This window comes from Aptenodytes patagonicus, chromosome 2, assembly GCF_965638725.1.
Source record: "Aptenodytes patagonicus chromosome 2, bAptPat1.pri.cur, whole genome shotgun sequence".
Taxonomy (NCBI): Eukaryota; Metazoa; Chordata; class Aves; order Sphenisciformes; family Spheniscidae; genus Aptenodytes; species Aptenodytes patagonicus.
Genome location: NC_134950.1, coordinates 86,288,592 through 86,310,106, shown reverse-complemented (window position 1 = coordinate 86,310,106; position 21,515 = coordinate 86,288,592). Strand labels below are relative to the sequence as shown.

The 21,515-nt window shown below is 35.5% G+C and overlaps 1 protein-coding gene across 2 annotated transcripts in view; it reads left to right on the top strand.

Annotated features, from left to right (window-relative positions):
• CDH18 (cadherin 18) overlaps positions 1 to 21,515 on the top strand; it is a 298,102-nt gene that overhangs the window by 226,174 nt on the left and 50,413 nt on the right. For both annotated transcript variants that reach the window (XM_076330375.1, XM_076330374.1), the window contains exons 7-8: positions 12,753 to 12,940; positions 19,486 to 19,739. In XM_076330375.1, coding sequence (XP_076186490.1) covers positions 12,753 to 12,940; positions 19,486 to 19,739 — 442 coding nt within the window. The remainder of the gene's footprint in view (positions 1 to 12,752; positions 12,941 to 19,485; positions 19,740 to 21,515) is intronic.

Below are 21,515 nucleotides of genomic sequence, written 5' to 3'. Positions count from 1 at the left end.
TATTTTGAATGGAAGGTTTTGGATATTAAACTGACTGGAAGGCAGAACTGTATGTTGGGACATATATTTCTTGATCTGTATTAATATTTTTTTCAGAAATGGAAGAAATAGAAAATGTTCAGGTTATATTCTATACATTTTAAGGGATTCTAATTGCAAAAAATAACATTGAAAACTACAAAACATCATTTCACATTTAATGAAAACTCATTATTTAACAAAGCAAAATAAAAAAATGTATTTTAACATTTATCATTTTTAACAGAAAGTACTAATCCTAGAACAAGTCTTGTAAAGTACAAACATCGGCTTTCTCTTTCCTTACATAGGATTCCTATACCACAGTTATGACTGTGACATTGCTTTTTTACTCCTTTTCAACAAGCATAATTTAAACCCTTTGCAAAAGAGCGGTAGCTATATGTTAGTAATACAGAACAAAAGTATAGATGATCTAAAATCAAGCCATCTTAGCATCATGAACTATTACAATAATACATGAGTACTGCACTAATAGAAATAACTTCATTGTTTATTTTTCTTCTCTTTTCTTTGTATGCCATGATTTTCAGTTAAATTTCTTTTCAATTTCCTTATTAGATGGAATGCTAAATGAGACTTACTGAGGCTTGTCACATTCAGAATTGAATTCAAAGGAAGTGCTAACCAAAACTGCATATATCAAGTGTATAACCCTTGGGACAGGCTGAGCCTCAGCTAAACTGCAGACTTTCTTTTGGTTAGTTTCCTTTTCTCCGTTACCATACCGGTGAATTTTGAATCTAACTGTATGACTACTTTACTTGACAACATGCTGGGAAGCACATCTGATTGATGCTTTTATTATTTGTTTTATTTAGACATATTCTTTATTGTATATATTTAAAAGATCTTTCTGGCTTTGGTAGATCAGTGTTCATTAGAGATGCATATGGAGTAAGGTATGCAGGATTTGTCCCCCTTAAAGGAACACTAAAAATCTATTTAAAACTTAGAAATAGAGGTTGTAAATATATCTGCTTAAATTAATTTACTGTGTTTTTTTCTGTACTCAGTCTAAATATAGCTGACTTTCTTTCAAAGAAATTACTAACAGAAGACCTACAGTTTTCCAAAATATCAAAAAGTCTAGGAGGAAGAATATGAAACATTACTGCATAACTTTATCAGTCTGATGGTTGCAGTTCTGAAATACATGGTAATAATAATCTCTGGAATAGGAAACATAGCTGAAAAATTCTGCTTGCAAAACACAGTAGTATGTCTCAGGAGTAGGCAAGAGGTTGTCAATTCAGCAGGAGAATAACCTGAAACCTTAAATACATTTTGCTTATCAATTAATTCAGTGCATCTTGTACAATACTGATTTCTTTTTCTTCATCACCACAAATTTCCTTTCTTTAGAGAGTCCAGTTATAAATTAACTATCTGTTTAATGTAAGCTGACAGACAATGCTCTGCATGGGAAGATTTTTGCTTTTCAATAATCAGCATCTCTCAGTTCTTGTTAGTTTTACCACTGATGGATCCACTTGGTTGATGGCTGACTAATTTCATAGTCATAAATTTATTTCTGTAATCTGATAGAAAATGTTCCATCTACTGATGACACTGTTATCAGCCTTGAGTTACATCAGAATTTTCTGTATAGTTTTCTTTCATTGATTCTCTCTGATCTTGTTTAGGATGAATAGATTCTGCATGTTTTGCTTTGTTTAGGATGAATAGATTCTGATTGCATCAAGATCATCACACTAGGCAGATGCTTCCACTGACATGTTTTGTACATCAAGTGCTAATGATTACAATTGGACAGTGTGTAGGAGATCTTTAGTTATTGTGTGTAGAGTCTAATTTTACAAGGAAATGCTTTTCCTGATACCCCATTTGTAGATTTTGTTGTTTGATACATGTAGCTCAGTTCTTCAGGATAAAGCAGAATTTAAATACAAGTCATGGCTTAAAACATTTTTTATAAAGCTTGATTGTTGGGCTTGGTTGTCTCATGGCAGTATATCGACATAATGTGAAATTATTTATATGCATAACTAGTTTGGCCTCACTTTGTACAATGTCGTTGTATGAAAGTACACAGCCATGTTTAAATAGGAATGTTGTATGAAGATACTCCAGTTAGTTCTGAAAAAGTAAGTTCACATCCCAGAAGTAGACATTAACTCTGTTCTGTGCTAGTAAGGTGTCTACTATCCGGCCTTGTTAATATAATTCCTTAGCTAATTAAGTGCAAAGGTACCTGCTGTTCATTTTCTTTTGGAATTTATACTCCAATATGGTTCCCCAGTTCCACACAGTACATCCAGTTCCTATGATCCCCATACGTAACTGTCAACATCGTCTCACTCCCCACTGCCATGCACTGTAGCGCTGTCCCGTCCTCCTGTGGTGACTAGTTGAGAGCTATCTGCCTGCTGATTGACCACTTGGCTGCTCCCAAATGAGATGAGTAAAGCGGAATTTTCTCTGATTTTCTTTCAGCAGGTCTTTCTCCTCTATTCAACCAGTAATTGTTAAGAGGCTTGTAGAATCATAATGTCTTTGAGGCCTCTGCCCTTTTGATAGATTTGCCTGAAATTGGATAGGGGTTAAAAGTCACTGGAGACTATTGAATTAAAATGATTACAGAAGTTGTGTCCCCTCAGGAAACACAGATTTAAAACAAAACAAGAAAAGGACTTGATAACTGGTTTGGCTTAAGATTGCTGACATGTGATCAACGGCACCTTTGTAAATTAGATTTTGTTCATACCTTGTAAACTAGTTTCCTGTTCATTGTGTCGTTTATGTGATTATGATGAGTCCAGCAATGATCCAGTGTCCAGGGAGTATTAGGAAGCATTTCATTCCAGAAATTTTTCTACATTTAAATGTTACTTATTTAATAAGATATTTTTTTCATTATAATTAGAGGACTACCTTTTTCATATTTCACACTAGAACACTTACTACCTTTGTGACTATTCCCAATAGCTACTAGCTATAATATACTAAAGGTAAAATGTGTTGCAATTGAATAGTCCCAAGTATCACTTATTGATGAAGAGATGCTTAGGTCTTTTAGTAAGACCTTAAATCAGGCTAGAGGGACATGTAGAAAGTTGTTTTAAAGCCAGATTTGCACAGAACTCTAGTATTTCGTTCTTCAGAAGATATATTCCTGCATATAACTTTATTCCCTTTCTTCAAAAGTGAAATTACCATCCTGAAAATTTTATTTTATTCTCATTTTTCTCATTCCTGTGTTCCACAGATAGATAAGGTTTTTGTACTACCATATTCACTGTTTGTTTCCACAGGTGGTTCACAATTGATATGCTTTTCTAGAATTATAGTTTACATATTACCAACAATTTTTATCATATATGTGTTCCAGGATGTCTAAAGAAATGCAGATTATAATCATATTATTTGGGGTTTTTTATCCATCTGTAAGATTTAGGGAGGATCATTCTTCCTTCCTAGTGGTTAGACAAAGTTGGCTTCAGAAGCAGCTCTTTGTGTAAGTAGTAGACAGGATGGCCCTGGTGTACATGATCAATCTACTGAAAGGCAATTAATGATATCTCATTAAAAGATAAAATGAGTAACATATATGCACATGCCAGGGAAAATGTCAGGAAATTAGATATTTCTGGGTAACAAGGAAATACAGCAGCCTATATTAACGTATTTTATGTTCAAAACAGGTATTACTTAAAAATTAAATGTAGCTTCTTTTTAGTACTGTTGTGAAATTGAGTCAACATAATGAGATTTAAAGGGTGGACTTCCATGAGAAAATTTAAGGGTTGTTCAAAGAGAATTCCTTTTGCTGTGCTCTTAAAACACCTCTGGTTAAAACTGAGAGTTTTCTGCAAAACTGAATTCTTGCCCAACATACTAATCTCAGCTAACTTGAGACATAAAGATTAATCCAGAACATTTTAGTATATTATTAGGAAATCTTTAATAACAGGGTAACTTTGATGTAAAAAAGACATAGAAATAATTACTTGTAGCCTAGAAATTCTAGCTGTTAGTGCTGATCAGATGTAAACAATATTTCAGTATAGACTTTTAAAATTATAATGGTATCTACATAAATCAGGTTTTAGTTATTTGCGTAAGGAAAGAAAGGTAGCAAGATTTTCTTTTGTTAAGAATGTTGTTAGGACTGTGTTTAAGGTTGCTGTGAAAATCTGGTGATGCGTTTCATGGGGTGTATATGTTTTAGAAGCTGTATTCTTTGTTAAAGAAAACAGCTATTAAAATTGGTTATAGTACATATTCGCATAATAGTCACACAGCATAATTCTGGTGCTAACGAGTATTTTGCTTCTCTCACATTCTTAAAGGTGGAGAATTTATTCAATTAATTGTGTTTATAAAGTGTGTGCTCCAAAGTGAATGACCAGTGAGTGACATTTCCTTTGTCAGTAGGGCTGGTGTTCAGTATACTGATTTTCTGACTTTACAGAGAATCATCACAAGTAAATCTCCAGGCCCCCTGACCTTAATTGTTCTTTGTTTAGAAATGGCTAAAGTGTCACATCAGAAACTGAACGTGGGGCAGGTAAATATGAGCTAGAAAGCTTCCATTTCTGAAATTTTCAGAACATGAGTTTCCTTCTGACTATGACAGCCAGGAGCGCATGTAAAGGGGAAAAATGCTATTATATGCTTGTATTACCCAGTGAAGGTGTGTGACTTGAAAGTGTCCAGCCAAGAGACAACAGCTGTTAGTCTTAAACATAAGAGAAATATGGTGCTTTTTTGATTCTCCAGAAGAAGTATTTAGAACCACCTGCTTAGCAAGGCTGCTGCACAAGGACAACAGGCTGTTTAAAAAGCAGCTAGCATCAGTAATGTCCTGAGCAAATAGAGTGGTAAAAGGGACAAGCCTCAGTGATCTGAGTGATTTTCTAAAATTTCTTTTATGTTGTATCTTTCTAATGTGCTAGAATCAATCATTCACCTATGGTATGCTTAAAGAGATGGACATGTGAGATGAGGAATACATTACTTAAGAGACAATGATGTTCATTAAGTACCAAAGACAGTTAAGAGAGAAGAAATTAAGTGTATGTATCTTTGAGTGCATGCTTCCACAGACTCAAAAATATTGTGTAAAGTTATTTGTTTAATGGTTTTCTTATTCTATTTGTTTGTGAGAAGATTGGTATGTTCTCATATTTGCACAATATTTGAAGTTAAAGCTACCAAATTGTTTCATTTATCACTGAAATCTGACATAAGTTGTTTAACGGCATTTGATCGCATAGGAAGTCTCATGATATTCTGTTTCCTGAGCAGAATAAGTGTGATTCCCATAATCAGATTTTTACTGTAAAAATTAAAGGAAGTAATTTCAAGACTATTTAAGTATCTGATTTTAAAACTCTCCTTTAACAAGAATTCATGACAATAAAGCTTGATCACAGAATTGTTTATGGAATTCAAGTATAAGGGGAAGCTGGGAGGGGCAAAAATATATTTATGTCAAAGTCTGACTAAATATTTGTAGAAAATCTGTGTCCTGTGAGCTTTAATGCCAGCTATGTGCATCAACTTTACTCCTAACAGTAGGATGGAACCTAGCAGTGTTTATTATTTTGCTTAATTGGGTATTGTCTATGAGGATTTCTATGTACAAGGTAGATTATTAATTACATATATCATACATATCAAAATAATTTTGAAATACTCTAGATAGAAAAAAAAAAGATTTTTTTTCTATAAGGGTTCTGAATGAGGCAGTAATGGTTTTGGGAATGAGGGAGGTTGTTTGTTTTGTTTGTTTACAGAGTGGAGAATTGGGAGCAGGACCACTCCATTTTAAGGGTTGTTCTTCAGAACTGCCTTCATTTTCATGTCCTTTATGAAGCTAAACCCCAATGGGAGCACAATCCTAGCTGTGCTAATGCCAGGGAAAAACAAACAAACAAACAAACAAACAACAAAAACAAACATAGTCCAAATGGAGTGTATCTCTTTCGCAGGTGTTGCTATTGCTCTCTGCTGACCCAAGCTGCCTGACGTAGCTGTGGTCCCCCTGTAAATGGCATAGAATATGCTCAACACAGCACAGCTCTAGAGACTGCTACAGATCACGCCCAACCGTTAAGTTGCTCATTAGTAATGATTGTGGAGTGTATATGTTGCTTTTCCCATGCCATTTGCATAGAAAATGTGTATTTGGGTATTCAATACCTGCAGGAAAGTACTGAATCTGAAAATCCAGGAAACCCAGTTTTCTTTCTGTTTCTGCTTTTACCCATGAGTGGCATAAACTTCACACTTTTTACAAGAAGTCAGAATACTTTTGATCTCTGAGGATTAGTCAGAAAGTTCTCAGGTACTTTTATTTACTGTCTGTAAAGGCAAAGTTGCATGGAATATAAATTAAACTCATCACTGATTATAATCTTAATCACAAATATAACTCCCGGTTTGCACTGAGATGTAAAAAGCAGGGGCATGGGGATGCACAAGTCTTCTTCCAGTCAAAGGAGTCTATTGCATCTAAGAAGAATGTTTTTTTTCTGAATTGACCCAAGAGTGTTATGTTCTCCAGAGTTTCAAGGCAAGCAAAATGTCTGAGTTTTGAAGATTGTTTTAGTGTCATACTTGCAAATAAGAAATAACCTCACTTACACTTCAAATATTTTTAGAAAGTGCAAAAGCGTTTTTTTTTTGTCTTCCTTAGTTTAGCTGTATGAAAGGGATGTTGTCATCAAAAAGAATATTCAGAACAAAGACAGTAGATATAAAATTGACTGAGCTTCTGGAATCGTAAAAGTTATTGTATTCATTATTATATTAAAAATAAGCATAGTAAAGAAAGATGTAACAAATGTCCAAGACATACTGTGAGAAATGGACTTCTAAAAAACTGCAATCTCAAAAGAGAAATACAGAATAATCTATTATATGTAATGCAAACAAGCAGCTCTGTGAATGAAGAATAACTTTGTAATAGAAAGCCACCAAGCAAGATTGAGCACAGTCCGCAGTTGAAGCTGCACTTTGGTTTTATCAGAGATGGCTGGCAAAAAACCGCGAGACATAACTTCATGAATGCCAGGAACATAGATTCATGTGGGACCTTTGACCCAAGTTGCTAAGGGCCTTGTCTCGTCAAGTTTTGAAAGGTCCTTTTTCAGGTCCTTTTCTGCAAAGCTGCTTTACAGGCGGTTGGCCCTGAGTGTGTACTGGTGAATGACATTATTCCTCCCCCGGTGCCGTCATTGAAGGCTGTGAGGTTCCTATTTGTAGAGGTTCCTATTGTTCAGAAAAGCCCATTTCTCCAGCCTGTCCAGGTCCCTTTGAACAGCAGCCCTGCCCTCCAGCATACTGACCACTTTTTCCCAAGTTGGTATTGTCCACTCGCTTGCTGCGAGTACATGCAACCCATCATTCAAGTCATTAATTAAGACATTAAATAGTTTTGGCCACAGTTTTGATTCCTGAACAACTACTGTTAATTGACTACCAGTTGAATTTTGTCCTCATAATCATCAGACTTTGAGCCTGGATCACTGTCCATTTGTTCTCCATATCTTATCAATGTGGCTCATGACTATTTAGCTAGTTGTAGGTTCAAGCAAACTTTCTTCACATAGCACTTTGATATACATTTAGGATATGGTGGTATTTTGCGTTAAGGCAATCAGTTGCTGTGTTTATCAATTTGCTAGTAGATGGACAAAGGCATCTGTGTTCTAGCTGTGCTGTATGAATGAATGAATGCGTCTGTTGGTTCATCACCAAGCAGTATTTATCCTCATGTTCCTAAAACTATACCTTGGATAAACAAATAACAACTCGGCCAAGTATTTACTTATTTCTCTATTAGTTCAGTATTATGCCTCTTCTCCCTTCCTTTGTTAAGTAAGGTAATTCCTACTGTTCAAGAGGACATTATAACCTAGAAAAGTAAGTCAAAATTATCAACAAAATAAATTAATGAATAAAATAAAGTGAATAACATGCTTGTTGAGTTGCATTAAATACTGTCATACTTTTTCTGAGAGATTCAGATAGAGAAATTGCTTTTCTGAGAGTAAAACACAGCATTATAGGTTGCCTGTAGGCTAATTGAAATGAGAAGTAAGTTGTTCTACAGATCAATAAAATGTTTCTGTACTATAATGACAGATAAGCCATATAGTTTATTGAAAGAAAGATGAAGATCACCTATATGTATTTGAACGTTACAATTAGCATAGATTAAAGTCCTGCAAAGAGGTATGACTATCCTATACAGTACATTAACTGGAAAAGAGTACTAATTTACTCATTTCATGAGCTAACTGAATGCATCTGAGTGAATGCTAATAAGTAACATAATGTTAATGGATGTTAATGAATGTTAATAAGTAACATTCGAGACTGCACCTCAAATACTGTGTTCAGTTTTGGGCCCCTCACTACAAGAAGGATGTCGAGGTGCTGGAGCATGTCCAGAGAAGGGCAACAAAGCTGGTGAAGGGTCTGGAGAACAAGTCTTATGAGGAGCAGCTGAGGGAACTGGGGTTGTTTAGCCTGCAGAAGAGGAGGCTGAGGGGAGACCTCATCGCTCTCTACAACTACCTGAAAGGAGGTTGTAGCGAGGTGGGTGTCGGTCTCTTCTCCCAAGTAACTAGTGATAGGACAAGAGGAAATGGCCTCAAGTTGTGCAGGGGAGGTTTAGATTTGATGTGAGGAAAAATTTCTTCACCGAAAGGGTTGTCAAGCATTGGGACAGGGTGCCCAGGGAAGTGGTTGGGTCACCATCCCTGGAGGTATTTAAAAGACGTGTAGATATGGCACTTAGAGACATGGTTTAGTGGTGGACTTGGCAGTGTTAAGTTAATGGTTGGACTCAATGATCTTCAAGGTCTTTTCCAACCTAAACGATTCTATGATTCTATGATAAAAATTGAGAACCATATCAACCTCTACAGAATCTTGATACATAAGCCACCGGGCAGCTCCTCTAGAACAATTCAGAGCATCCCCAAGACTGTTTGAAATTTCTGCTTTACAACAGCTCCTGGAAGGCTGCGATGCTGGGAGCATAGGAACAATCTGCTCAACTAGGGAAGATTTGGTGAAACAGTTTTGATGCAGGCTGGTACCTGATCCTCAGGGCTCCTAACTTCCCAAACAATTTTTAGAGGGTTGAGACAGTGTTGTGGTTTAACCCCAGCCAGCAACTAAACACCACACAGCTGCACACTCACTCCCCCCACAATATGGGGAGAGAATCGGAAGGGTAAAAATGAGAAAACTCGTGGGTTGAGCTAAAGACAGTTTAATAGGGAAAGCAAAAGCCGCACACGCCAGCAAAGCAAAACAAGGAATTCATTCACTACTTCCCATGGGCAGGCAGGTGTTCAGCCATCTCCAGGAGAGCAGGGCTCCATCACGCTTAACGGTTACTTGGGAAGACAAACGCCATCACTCCGAACATCCCCCCCTTCCTTCTTCTTCCCCCAGCTTTATACACTGAGCATGCCATCATATGGTATGGAATATCCCTTTAGTCAGTTGGGGTCAGCTGTCCCAGCCGTGTCCCCTCCCAACTTCTTGTGCACCCCCAGCCTACTCGCTGGTGGGGTGGGGTGAGAAGCAGAAAAGGCTTTGACTCTGTGTAAGCACTGCTCAGCAGTAACTAAAACATCCCTGTGTTATCAACACTGTTTCCAGCACAAATCCAAACCACAGCCCCATACTAGCTACTATGAAGAAAATTAACTCTATCCCAGCCAAAACCATCACATTCTAAAAGCTAAAACATCAGTGTGTTATCAACATTATTCTTATCCCACACAGTACTATACCAGCTATTAGGAAGAAGATTAAGTCTCCCAGCCAAAACCAGCACAGACAGACTCATAGCTTACAATAAAGAATCATAAATTCACGGTATATGCATCCCACATTATTTTTAATGTCCTATCAAAATTTTTTCAATGCCGAAGGAAATGTTCAATTGAGCCTTTAGTTGGTTCCTCTGCTTTCCAGTAATAAAGTTTACAACAATTTAGTGTTTAGTAAGAACATTTCCAATTTCCACTCGTAGTCTAAATAAATGTCTATAATATATTTTATCTAACCTTCATGTTGCTGAATTTTTTCCTCTTATGTGTTTGTTGTTTTCAGATAGTATTGTTTGTAATTATCTATTTGCCTCATGTGTGTATGAGACATCTTCAGGCTGTCTCTGAAGCAGTGGTTAAATACTCATTGGGAGACATTTCTCATCTTTTGATCGAAGAGTTTTTATTTTTTAACAGTTTTCTTTTCATTCCATCCATTTTTTTGAAACATTTCAGTTCTACAGATACTGACAGATAATTAATGAGTGATTTCAAATATTTGTTTTGCTTGATTTTTTAGTATTTCAGAATGCTTGAAGCTGGTATTAGTAAAATGATTTTCTGAAACAGATGGCTGACACTTGGGGTGTGATTATAAAGCAGAGTGTAGTGTCATGTGGATATGTTTGAACTAGCTTGACTATTTGGAAGTCTCTAATTAGTTCACCCTGTCATATGGGTTATAACACTTCCAGTTCCTGAAGTGGCTTGATTATATAACATTTTCTTTATGGCCTCTGCATAACATATTCTTTATGGCCTCAACCTTTTCCTTTTTGGAATGCATTAGTCAGAGCAAAAGTGTCAAAAGTTGATATTTCACATTTATTTTAACAATAAGTAAATTCCAAAATTAATCTCATCCCATCACTATAATTTTATGTATGAAATAAAGCAACCAGCAATATGAAAGTGTCAGTTGACATCATCTGTAAGCATGAAGCATTGCAAAAGGACGCATGGCAGAGCATTTATTTGGAAATTTGTGAAGACGGCTTTTATATGCATATCAACAAATTGCATCAAAGAATTAACTATGCGTTTTAATTGAATCAACTACTAAGCAATTTTCCTGTTACATCAGCATTGAAATTTTATTTTTTATATAGTAAATTATACTTTTTCTCTTGTTCTGCTGGACATTTCTTGTTTCCCTTGAGATTTCCCTAACGCATGGTAACTTACTTTTTGTTTTCCTAGGAAACCTCTCGTTCCTTTTGGACTAACAAAGTTTAGTGCACTTGTCCATCCTTCTCACGCTACTATTTGTTTATTAGTATTATGGGCTAGTATTACAAAAACAATTCAAGACTATAAATAGGTTTAGGAACCATTGTGCAAGGTATTAGACAAATTTATTAAAAAATCTTCTATTTTCTAACAGATGTCTAAAGTTAGTTAGTTGTATTTTAGTGATAACATCCATTCCCTCTGCAATTGCAACTTCTGTAGATTCATAATTTTCTTCAATCCATCCAACGAATAGTGGTTTTTTTGCCATAATGCAGGTTTAATCTCTCAATTTAAATTTTGCCTTTCTCTTTCTACATGCTTACCGAGGGCACCTCTGCAGTCACGCTAGCTGGTTCAAATTCAGCAAACTGTAACATCTTAGCTTTGATATGTAGTGTCTTCTGATCCACTGTCTGCACCTCAGTGTTGCACTATTGCATTCTCTATTGCAGAGGAATGCCTAAGAGGAACGTAGAAGAAACTCTGTAGAGTTTCAGAATAGATGTAATAACAGAGGTTGTTATTTTGCTCTCTTTTCTGTGTTGGTGGTTGGTCTGTGATGTAAACTGTGCAGACTGTTGGGGAAGGATTTGGATGGGGGGTTGTTTGGGGTGGGGTTTGGTATGTGCACACCTTTTATTGAATGTGTATTCTCCTTTTCACTGCTGGTAGATTTCAGCATCCCTGCTGTGTTACAACACTAGCATTATTGGAGAAAATTTCTTTGAGCTGTCTTTCTGGCCTAGTTTCAGACGGAAATTGAGATTTATGTAATCACATTGTGTCTGTCTGCCACTTTTTTCTCCTTGTGGCACCTTCCTGTCCCCCAGGCAACTTTGTACCTGTTAGGAGATTTAATCCAAAAGGATAGAGAAAATTAAGAAAATTATTTAAAAAAAAAAGTTCATTTTCTAATGATTAACCTAATAGGTTATAAAAACACTGAAAGGAGGTCATAGTTGTTATGGTTGCTTTTTATGGGCACAATTGTGTAATACTTTTATATACCCATTATGTTCATTTTCCTTTACTGTGGGTACCAATTAAAATTTGTGTGCAAAGGGTTTTGTGCTGCAACAAAAACACTACAAAGCGGTAATGGTAAAATATTAAAATTTATTAAATTTTTCTGTAGAAAAAAAATGTTGATTCAATGTTGTAAAATATGTTTTGAGTCAGTGTTGCAAAATATTGATACAATGTTGCAAAACTGATCAGATTTCAGAAAAACAAATTATAAATCTAACATACAAAGATTTTCCAGTTCAAAAGTCTCATTTGACTACTCATTTGATGGTAAGTTGGTGAAAATAAATATATTTTGGTTATGGAAAAGGTAAACTTTTAAAAATACTGGTGTGAAGTAAGCTTCAGAGTTTATTTCTGTGTTATGTGACGAACAGCAAAAATAACTGTGAAAACCAAAATCCTGCATTAGGTAATTTGGACTTTGAGTAGGGAATGAAGGCATTCCAAGTAAAATACAATTCCCTTTTGAATCCTTTCGAGGAATCTAAATAAGCTCCTGGGTTTATTTGTCAGTTTTGCTTATGAAATACTCTTCCATTTACTCAGAAGTGTATCAAACACATAACGGTTCTCTAATTTAGTTTGGCTAGAAAATGTCCAAGCTATTGTGTTTTTTTTTTTCCCCCTCAGAACATTATCAGCTGTATGTTCCTGAATCAGCTCAAGTTGGATCAGCAGTTGGCAAAATCAAAGCAAATGACGCAGACACTGGTTCAAATGCAGACATGAAGTACACAATTATAAATGGTGATGGCTCTGGGGTGTTCTCCATATCTACTGACAAAGAAACAAGGGAAGGAATTCTTTCCCTGAAGAAGGTAAGCAACAGACTTTGAAAGTTCCCTGTGTATGTAATTAAAATATAATGATGAATGTTGAATAAGCAGACACCATGATGAAAATATTTTACTGTGTAAACCTATTGAACCATGAACTTCAGCAGTGTAAGCTTCTCCGCATTGCTTCCTGAGACACTTTAAATCTTTGCAGGAAATGCAGGGAGAAAGAAATTCAAGGAAAGAAACAGTTATTTAAATCTTCTGTGTTTTTTGAATGGTCATATCTAATATTTATAATAAACTAAAACTTACTGAATTTTTGATTAAGATAGTTTAATTTTTCTAAATGATGGTTTTGTACATTACATTTCTTTGAAAGAAGTAAAATTTGGTTGAAAGTTGTCCTGTTGTCCCCAAACTGCATGAATTTTGACAGAGAAAGTTTATCTGTGGCAATGAATGTGTAATTCAGTTTTCATAGACTGTTATTTTTTTACTTACTTTCCAGCTGACATCTAAAGGGTCAAGTATTGTGCACTGTGTAATGTAAATACCGACTTGCTTATAAAAACTCAAAATGTAACTGGTCAAGCCATCACGCAGTTATAATTTATATGAATTTCCTATATTTATCCCAGTCTAATTAAACTATTAATTATAAAGTGTTCTTGCCATTTAACTTAATTCTTAACTGAATTCCATGCACAAATCTAATTCCATAGATAATTTCATCTCTGTATTAAGTCCTCTGAACTGAGTTCATAGTGAATGTTTCCCGAAGTGTCTGCCAACTTATGCTAATATTTTAGGGCTAGATTTAAATTTACTCATATAATAACCCAGAGAGATGGGTTGTTATATTTAAGTAATATTTTTTTAAAAAAACTTTCCAACAAAGGGAAATAATTTTTTTATTTCCATTTTCACTTGGACTAACAGACATCAATTAGCAATTCTCACGTGGATTTGTTGTTATTGAGTCTTGTAGGCATCAATTATATCCATACAGCCTAAAAAATAAAAGTGAATTTGTATTCATATTTGGCAATATGTATTCTGGGCCTGATTAACAGTAGGAGGAATGAAAACCAGAGAAAATGTGGGAAAAGAGAATAAATAAAAACTATCATAAAGAATGTTATTTTTTTGCATCTGAATAGATACGTATGTGTGTACATTTTTTTTTAACATCTTAAAAAAGATTTTGTAACTGAAGGAAATGTTGTTTTTATAATTCATAATGATTTTAAAAGGTTTCCTGTCTCTCCCAGTATCTTAAAAAAGGTTTAATTCAGTGTCTTTTATAAAGGTTGTGTAATACCCACCTCTTCCAGCTACATAAAAGTAAACTGTTTTTTTTATACCATTGAACTTATTTCCTGGTGGCCTTGATGTAGCTAATGCCATAATCTGTTATTTCTTCTTCAAAATGAGCATTTTTCTCTGTTTAAAAGTTCACCATGATTATTGTTCATTAAACACAACATTTATGCATATTGAGAACATGAAGCAAAAAGGAAGAATTTGCAACAAAATGGAAGAGTTCATACATAAAAAGTGTAAAATCACATTTCTTACTGGTTTTGGCAGACAAAATAGCTTCAGAGAAATTTTCACTGTTTTAGAATATGACAAAGGCATATGTTGTCTGTTCTTATACATACACGACAGTGATTTGAGTAATTTTCCCATCAAGACAAGGGGTACATTTTGCTTAGGTAATGTTATATTTCAGTTGAGCAGAAATTCAGCACTTAAAGCTACATAAGTTGGTGTGGAATACCTCCATTCTTTCCTCAGAGAAGTTATAATATCCCCTTATACAGTACAAAAAGGTAATCTCTTTTTTTTAATTGTTTTTTTACTCAGATCTTGTATGCAGTTTAATAGGTATTTTATATACTGTATGCTGTAATTACTTTTAATTTAGATTGGGTTTGAAGCTGAATTAGTTTGATAGCCTTCCCAAAACAGATAATCTCCACTAAGAACAGAATCGGTTTTGTTTCTTATATAAGATGCCAGTACCTTCTATAACAGTAGAATAGAATGATTTGTCCTCTAATACTTCTCTGGAAGAATGTCTAGTAGGCACATCAGAAAAGCCAGAAGTAGATGTATTATTGTGTCTGAAGATCTGAATTACTCCTCAAACCTTTTGAAACTTCATTTATTTGAGGTTCTGATGCAAAAACCAATTTCTCAGCACCTCCACGCTAGGCAGTTCAACAGGCATGCAAAGTCTGTGGGTGTTGGAAGGAATCTTTTCTAGTCTCATTCTGGGCTGACCCAAAATGTCCGGTATTTTCATTATCTCCCCTATTGACAAGCCCTGTGGAGCCACCCTTCAGTCTCAAAGATCCTGCCACAAAAGGTTGATTGCAAACTGTCATGAAGGATTTCCCCTTTGCCTCATGCAATTCCTTGTTTGAGCGGGAGACTAGAGGAAACCAAAACAAAATAGCACAGTGAAAGCCATTACTCTCTGGATCCTTCAGAGACTGACTGGTCAGCATGTTCACCCCTGTTGTGGCTTTCGGAGAGCTATGCTAGAACTTTCCTGACCTCATGTCTGAAAGTATCATTCAGGCTTCCCAGAAAAAAATCGTCTGAACAGCCTATGTCTCTTCCATTTTGTATGAGACTGGAAATGTTCAGGAAGAGGCTATTTACTTCTCATAAAATTCTGCTATTCCTTTTGGGAGTCTGATATTAGAAACACAAATTGCAGTATAATGAACAGCAGTATTTTCCAGTTAGGCCTGTGATTGGTCACTTGAGCTACATTTAGCATTTTCAGTTTTGCATGAAAATCAGAATAACCAATGAATACATACTGAAGATGTGTGGGTAATGGTCATGGAAAGACATTGTGCTTTGGGAAAATAAGAAACATGAACAAAAATTCTGTTTAGATCCATCTAAAATTTAAATGTTTTGTTTTCTTTCCGGGAAAGAGCTCTTCAGTGTTCAGACAATTTTAAGTAAATCTAGAAATGATCATCTAGATTTCTAGAGAGACAGGATAGTGCTGCCTCTCTTACCTTATAGCTACAGCTAGTGACTGAGATAGGCGACTGATATTCAAGGCCTGCCTGTGAGTTAAATGAGGCAGAGTTTAAACTTCGGTTTTACACATTACAAGTGAATGTCTTTACAAGTAATTTATTTGAGTATTTGCTTCTCTTGGAGAGAGCAAGGGGTCAGAAAGGACAGAGCCACATCTTTCTGTTTGGCTATTTGAAGTTAAATGAGTCCTATTGTGAATCTGATGAGTTAGTTAAAATATTTCCTTTGTAAATATAAATTATTTTGCATTATCATTTTTATGCCCAAACTCTTGCTGAATTAGACTAGCTTAGGTATTTTAAGCTAAATGTTATGATTAATAAATTATATTTTTAAAAAAGGGAATAAAAACCTCCTACTGGTAAACAGCTCAGATTACCTGAAATAATGGATGAGTCTTTGAGCAAATTTCTTAGCACAGCATTAGTCAGGGTATAAATGGGGGCCCAATTTGTTCTTCAAATGTAAGATAAATGTCAATTGTAACACACACACAGTGGTTAAGCAGAAGCCTAACAAAATACAGTTCTGTGGATTCAAATTGCAACCAAATTTCAGTTTTTTAATATTTTATCAAAAGGAAAAGGAAAAGTGATGTAACAACTGGACTTGTGAGTTGTTCAAAGATGTGGAATATCACAGGGCATGCTTTGCTTGTAAATTTCCTTACTTCTTCTCAGGAAAGTACAAGGAAAATAAAAAAAAATTGTTACTAATTGTGACCCCTAGTAATAATAATCCTTAGTACAGTATGTGTCTTTTCTGTCTAAAATACCTCAATGTTGAAAACAGTCTTGTTTTTAAACCTCTGTGAATCACAGTGCAGGAGAGTAAGCTCTTTTTCTCTTATGTCCCAGTATCTGATTCTTTAATTCAGAGACGTTACGGGAGGAAGAAGAAGAAGAAAGAAAACGAAAGTAAAAAACTGCTTTGGCTATGGTTGAAATGTTTTTCTGATTATCTGAATGGTTTATTCTTGTATTTCTAGACAAAAAAAAAAAAGTGTTGGTATTGTCTGATTGAATAACTACACAAAAGAAAGAAAATAAGACTTTAGACTTTGTGTTATTCCTCGTGTGTTTTCTGGGATAAATTAATCTTCCTGTGCAACCTAATCCAGTCATTGTCAGTATAAACGTAAGTTAATTTTCCAAAAAGGCATCATAGTTACAATTTGCAATCCTATTGTAAACTTGTTTAATCTTAGAATGTATATGCTGCAGAGCAATGCAAATTACTATTTAATATTTCCCTGCTCATAACAGAAAGACACCATAAATTAATAAACATCTGAGTTAGAATTTAATAAACTTATATTTCTTTATGAATTGATTTAATTGAGTAGTATACTTAGCTCTTTTTTTTATAATAATAGATTTATCAGGCTATGGTAAATTTCCATGCCCTTAGAATTTTTATTTTTTACATTCAGTAAAGGGAGACAGAGAAAGCAAAATACAAAAAAGTCTCATGCTATTGGAGTTAAGAGAATGAATTAATTGTCCTTCAATACACAAAGGAGAAATCAAAGAAATATACAGCATATATAAATCCTGACCAACTATTTTTCTTATACATCATCAGTCAAATTTACTGTAGATTTTATCTACAAAATACACAGTGACATTGACAAATCACACATTGAGTTCCTCATATTTCTTGCCTTAAGTACTACTTTTCTACTCTTTGGGGCGATAGGAAATACCAGTTTAGCCTTGGTTGAAGGCTTGAATACTTGTACTGAGTTCTGTTCAGGCAGGCTGCCAGGTCCACACAGGACCATACCGGTCGTAGGGGAATTCTGCCATGCCATAATGTCATAATAATTTCAATTCTAAAAAAAAATCCACGCGGATGCAACTTCTTTTAGTGTTATGCCTGTGTTCTGAGATTGTTGGAAACTTAGTGGTAGAATATATATATCTGTACAAACTACCTGCTTTGCTCAGTATGATAATAAATATTAATCTACCTGTCCTTCTTTATAAATTGACAGAAGCCAGAAGTTTGTAACCCAGAAAGTATTGAGGTGTCTATTATCAAGAATGAGTGCTTTTGCTCAACACAGAAGCACATTTAAAACTAGCAATCTGAAACTTGAAATCTCTCTTATGACCTCCTGGAACTGAGCTGGTATTTTTTAAAGCCTTTTCAGTAATTAGAACTAACAGACAATGTGTAGAAAAAATAACTTCTCACATGAAATTCTCGATGGGCTGTCTATGAAAAGTAGTCAGTTACTTTAGTGGGACTGAAGAAACCAACTCAAAATAGTTGTGGTCCTGTCAACATGGCTTCCAGTAAAAATATTTCTTAATTCTACATCTGCTAATGGAACGTCATTACTTGCGTACTTTTAAGTTAACTATCCTTTTAGTCCCCTCTACTACATAACTATCTGACACTGGAAGAGTTGAGAGTTGGGTGTGTCATGTTTACCTTATATCTTGCACAAGACAGTGTAATAACATGCTAAGGTAGGGTCAAAATAAATATATCAAGGCAGTAAAATTAGTTCACAATAATCTGAAAACCAGCTGAACTAGGGAGATTAAATTTTCACATATGTAAATAGCAAGCTAGAAATGGGACTCCTAAGAAAGAAAGTATCCATGCTGTGTGATATATGAGTCAGACCCCCAGCTGCTTCCTTCCTAGTAGAGAGGTAGGATTCCTAGTAGGAACCTATTGATTTAAATAACGGGGCAATGCTAAATTGGCAGTGGTGCTTCTGGTGGATGGTACAGCTGGTGATGTGCCTTCTATTGGGTTTTACTGGAACATTAGGCCCTGTAGAAGGCATATCCCCAGCTGCAGACTTTCTTCCCGTTTATGATGGCATAATCCATGTGCAGCACAGCAGTATATGCTGAGACAGGCTGAAGAATTGTCTCTCTCGTTGTTGCTGGAATTGAAAAGAAAATGGTCTAGGATATAGGGATGGGCTCCTTCTGTTTAGAAAAGCACACAAGCACATGTTTAGGCTATTCTTACACAGTTAAGTTCCCGGCTCTTATGATAACTGAGTGTTTTCCTGCAAGGAGTTGCTTTTTTCAGTTGAGAATTTAAAAGAAGAGATGTCCAAAAGAATTTTGGTATCCCTATCACTATTAAACTTGTTAATTAAAGATATGAAGTTAATTTAATTTAGGATACATCAGTCTCTACCTTTTTCAGTATTTAGCATTGACCAATAAAAATTGAAAGGTGATAAAATCCAGAGTTTACATTATCATGGAAGAAGAATCTGAGGCTCATTCTAAACCCTGAGTTTTTCCAAAACTGGTACCTTGCCCACAATTCTGTTGTAGAGATAACCTGAATCCATCCTGCTTCATGTATATCCTTCTACTTACAGGGTATGGCAGTGGCTGCCAGAATATCAGAGAGTATCGTCCCTTTCCAGTAACATGAAGAAATGTGGTTTAAGTTAAATGGAAAAGATGTAGTTAGCTTGCTAGCAAGCTAAACTGAAGCACAGAATGGCATTGATAAATCTTTTTTTCTGCCAACAGCCACTCAACTATGAAAAAAAGAAATCATATACACTTAATATAGAAGGAGCAAATACTCACCTTGATTTCCGCTTTTCGCACTTGGGACCATTCAAAGATGTAACAATGTTGAAGATCATTGTTGGTGATGTGGATGAACCTCCGCTCTTCACTATGCCTTCCTATGTCATGGAAGTTTATGAAAATGCGAAGATCGGGACAGCTGTTGGCACAGTAACGGCACAAGATCCTGACACTGCCAACAGTTTAGTGAGGTATAGTAAGTCCAAATTATACAGGATTGAATTCCAAGACCTAAAGGGTTAATGAGATCTGGGGATGTACGAAACTAGGTCTCTTATTTTAGTACCTAAAGGGAAACATAGGTCAGAAGAGTGTTATGATCAGTCTGTATGGATTAGATTTAATAATGTAATCTTCAACCTTTTGTTAGTTTGCACTAAAATTGCCATCTAGCCATTGGTCTGAACAAAGGTCTGTGTGCACCAGTTCCTGTAACAGCACCTCTCCAAACTGCCCACTGAACAAGGCCAGTGTATGTTACCACATCATATAAAACGGTGCACTTCACTGACCTGCTGCCAATCAGTATCCTGCCACTAGTTATAAATCTGTTCAGGATCATAATGCTGTTTTTCCCCTGCCGTGCAGGTATTGTGCGGGCCCTCTGCACACCTGCCACACTGTAGTTGTCCCAGGTGCTTGTGCAAGACAGCAACTGGTTTAGGTACGCCTTTCCTCACAGACTTGCAGTATAATTTTTGCAAAATTGTGTTTGAGGAGGAAGCCATGATTTTGTAATACGCTTCAGTTTTAGTGGGGTATCAAAAGAATAGAATGGGTGTAATAATGCACCCCACTGGTGTTGCTAGGGATATGTCATGCTATATCAAATTGTGAGGTCTAGGGCAAAGAGAAGTGCTGAGAAGCAAGCACTTGCAGCATCAGATAGATACATCATTTGAAAACTAAATGAATATGTAACATACTAGGAAGGAAAGATTTTGATAGTCTTTTTAATGAAATTCATTCTTAAAGAAAATGTTCTCATTAAAAAGAAAAAGGGGGGAAAAAAAAAAAAAGAAAAGAAGATTTCTGTGTTGCTGCTCTGGCCAGAATACTTCTTCTAATAACAGAACTGGCTTGGAAATAGGTCATGGTCTGAACTAAGGAACTGAAATCAAGCTGGAAATACCCCCACAGCAAGCTTGAAAAAGCATTGATGCCAAAAATATACATATGGGTGTTAATTTGACTTCTTCTAAATTTAAGAGCATTTGGATTTAACCTTGAACACTCTGGAATTGGGGTTTGAATTCATTACTGGTTTAGAGTAAAGTTTTCAGTTACATGTTTTCAGTTATAATAGGATCCAGTAACATTTTTTACTGGCTTCATTTGTGGGATGAGTTACTTTCTAAACTGACATGCAGTGTGAGAATTTTGTGGAACAATACATGAATGTTTGTCTTGAAGGTGGTAGTGGATTTAAAAGGTTTCAGAAAAAAATTCCTTGTGAAAATGTATTTGATGCTATTCCTTTTTATGACTTAATGGTATAGCCTTTATGGAAATCATATGAGTATATACTTGGAAAGCAGTTTTTCTTCAGCTAATTGGGCATTTTTAGTCTTCTGACTGAATTGAAATCTGCTGGGTATGTGTAATAGTCTTGGTAAGATGAAACAATTTTTGCTGAACAATGAAAGCATCAGGGTTTTATGGTTCTCTTGTGCTAATAGTCTAAGATTCAAAATGTTTAGTGTCAGACAATCAATATATGCAATTTCTTAGTGGCAAGTTATTGCCTTTGAAAAATTGACACTATGGTATTTGTGTCTAAACCATAACATAAATAAGAAAATTTCGCTAAAAATAACTGCCAAGTGCCTGTAGCTTTAATACTATAATTCTGAAACAACAGCTAACATAGTGAGACAGATGAGCCATCATGGTAGTCTGGGAGTAGGAATGGCAAGTGCAGATTTAACTAGTTCCTCCATAATTCAACCATCTGTGGCCCCTAAGAG